General features: G+C 51.1%; 1 protein-coding gene across 1 annotated transcript; it reads left to right on the top strand.

Annotated features, from left to right (window-relative positions):
• Positions 1 to 752: 752 nt before the first annotated feature.
• ACA1_343620 (endonuclease III, putative) lies at positions 753 to 1,356 on the top strand (the record flags this gene model as incomplete). Its single annotated transcript, XM_004347200.1, has 4 exons — positions 753 to 824; positions 894 to 980; positions 1,042 to 1,136; positions 1,224 to 1,356. Coding segments are annotated over 4 exons (387 nt in total), but the record flags the coding sequence as incomplete, so codon positions are not given.
• Positions 1,357 to 1,451: the final 95 nt, after the last annotated feature.

Below are 1,451 nucleotides of genomic sequence, written 5' to 3'. Positions count from 1 at the left end.
CGCCTCTACTTGATCGACCTCCAACCAGAGCGCTCTTCTTACGCACAAACGGTACAACAAAAAAGAGAACTAAACAGTTTTTTGTCTTCCTGGCAAATGCGGGCTTTGGCACTGGAATGCTCGCAATGCTACGCAGTACTTGCGCAAGAGACGGGCACCTGTGGATTGCTTCTTGTGGTCCCGTTCTTCCAGCCCGCGGTCGGCACCCTGCGAGCATAGGGCGGTCGATTGTGACTTCCACTCTTTTTGTTCGCCTGTTTGGGTCAGCATCGCGTCAATCGATCTTACCGGAGATGGGTACCTGCAGCCCCTGCCTTTATATTTTCTCTCCTCTCATAAAAACCCCTTCCCCAGAGGCCCTGTCTCGACGTAGAAAGCGCAGCAGAGAAGCAGCCACAGAGGTAGGATCAAAGCTTTGTTATTTGGTCCGTCTTTATTATTTATTTATTGCTTTTTGACAATAAGTGATAAATATTAAATTTGGATTGGATCTTGACCCAGCAGCGCAGCGTGGATATAAAAGAAGAAGTGAAGGAGGGCAATGCCGAGGACACTGCCAAAGAAGAGCGAGAGGCCACCGGGAAGCGCAACAAGGAACCAAAGAAGAGGAGCAGGACGGAGAACGAGAGCGCAGAGGCTCAGGAAGTACCTGATTGGGTCAAGGTAGGGCCTTCTTGTTCCCATGTGGACTGTAGGATTGCCTCACATGGCCATTGCTCCTTGCATACAAGGTGTGGGATGGCATTACGGAGATGCGCAAGAATAGAGACGCGCCTGTAGATACGATGGGATGCGAAGTGTTGGCCGAGGACGCCGAACCTAAGGTAGAGATCGCTCCCCAATGAGGCTCATTGCGGTCCAATATTTCTTTCCTCATTGTTGCTTCTTCCAAGGTGCAACGCTATCAAACCCTCGTGGCGCTCATGCTCTCGAGTCAAACAAAGGATCAGCAGACAGCGGCAGCCATTCGGCGTCTGCAGGTACAATAACCCAAACGCTTCACTCCTTCAAAAGGCCTGGCCCTGACTAGTTGCGTCGCAGAAACATGGGCTTACGGTCGGAAACATATTGGATACGCCTGAGAACGAGCTGGATGAGCTCATTTCAAACGTAGGCTTTCACAGGAACAAGGCCAAGTACGTACGCCCAATGCTCGCTAAGTGGTGCTTACTCACCGCAACCTCACCTCAATGTTCACTTGCGCTGTATCTCACATCTGGCAGATTCATCAAGCGCACGTCAGAAATCCTTCGCGAGGAGTATGATGATGACATTCCGCCCGACTACGAGGGCCTTCTCAAGCTTCCTGGAGTGGGTCCAAAAATGGCGCACTTGACTATGCAGTGTGCCTGGCACAAGTACGTCCCTCTTATCCAGTTTTTGCAGGGAAGATTGTCACTTGTCTTTTTGCCGTGACCTTCACTACAACTGCTAACGTCTCGGTGTGGCAC

The sequence above is a fragment of the Acanthamoeba castellanii genome (genome assembly GCF_000313135.1).
Source record: "Acanthamoeba castellanii str. Neff unplaced genomic scaffold scf7180000084638, whole genome shotgun sequence".
Classification (NCBI taxonomy): Eukaryota; Discosea; order Longamoebia; family Acanthamoebidae; genus Acanthamoeba; species Acanthamoeba castellanii.
The sequence above is the reverse complement of the archived record's forward strand: the minus strand, read 5'-3'. Positions and strand labels throughout refer to the sequence as shown.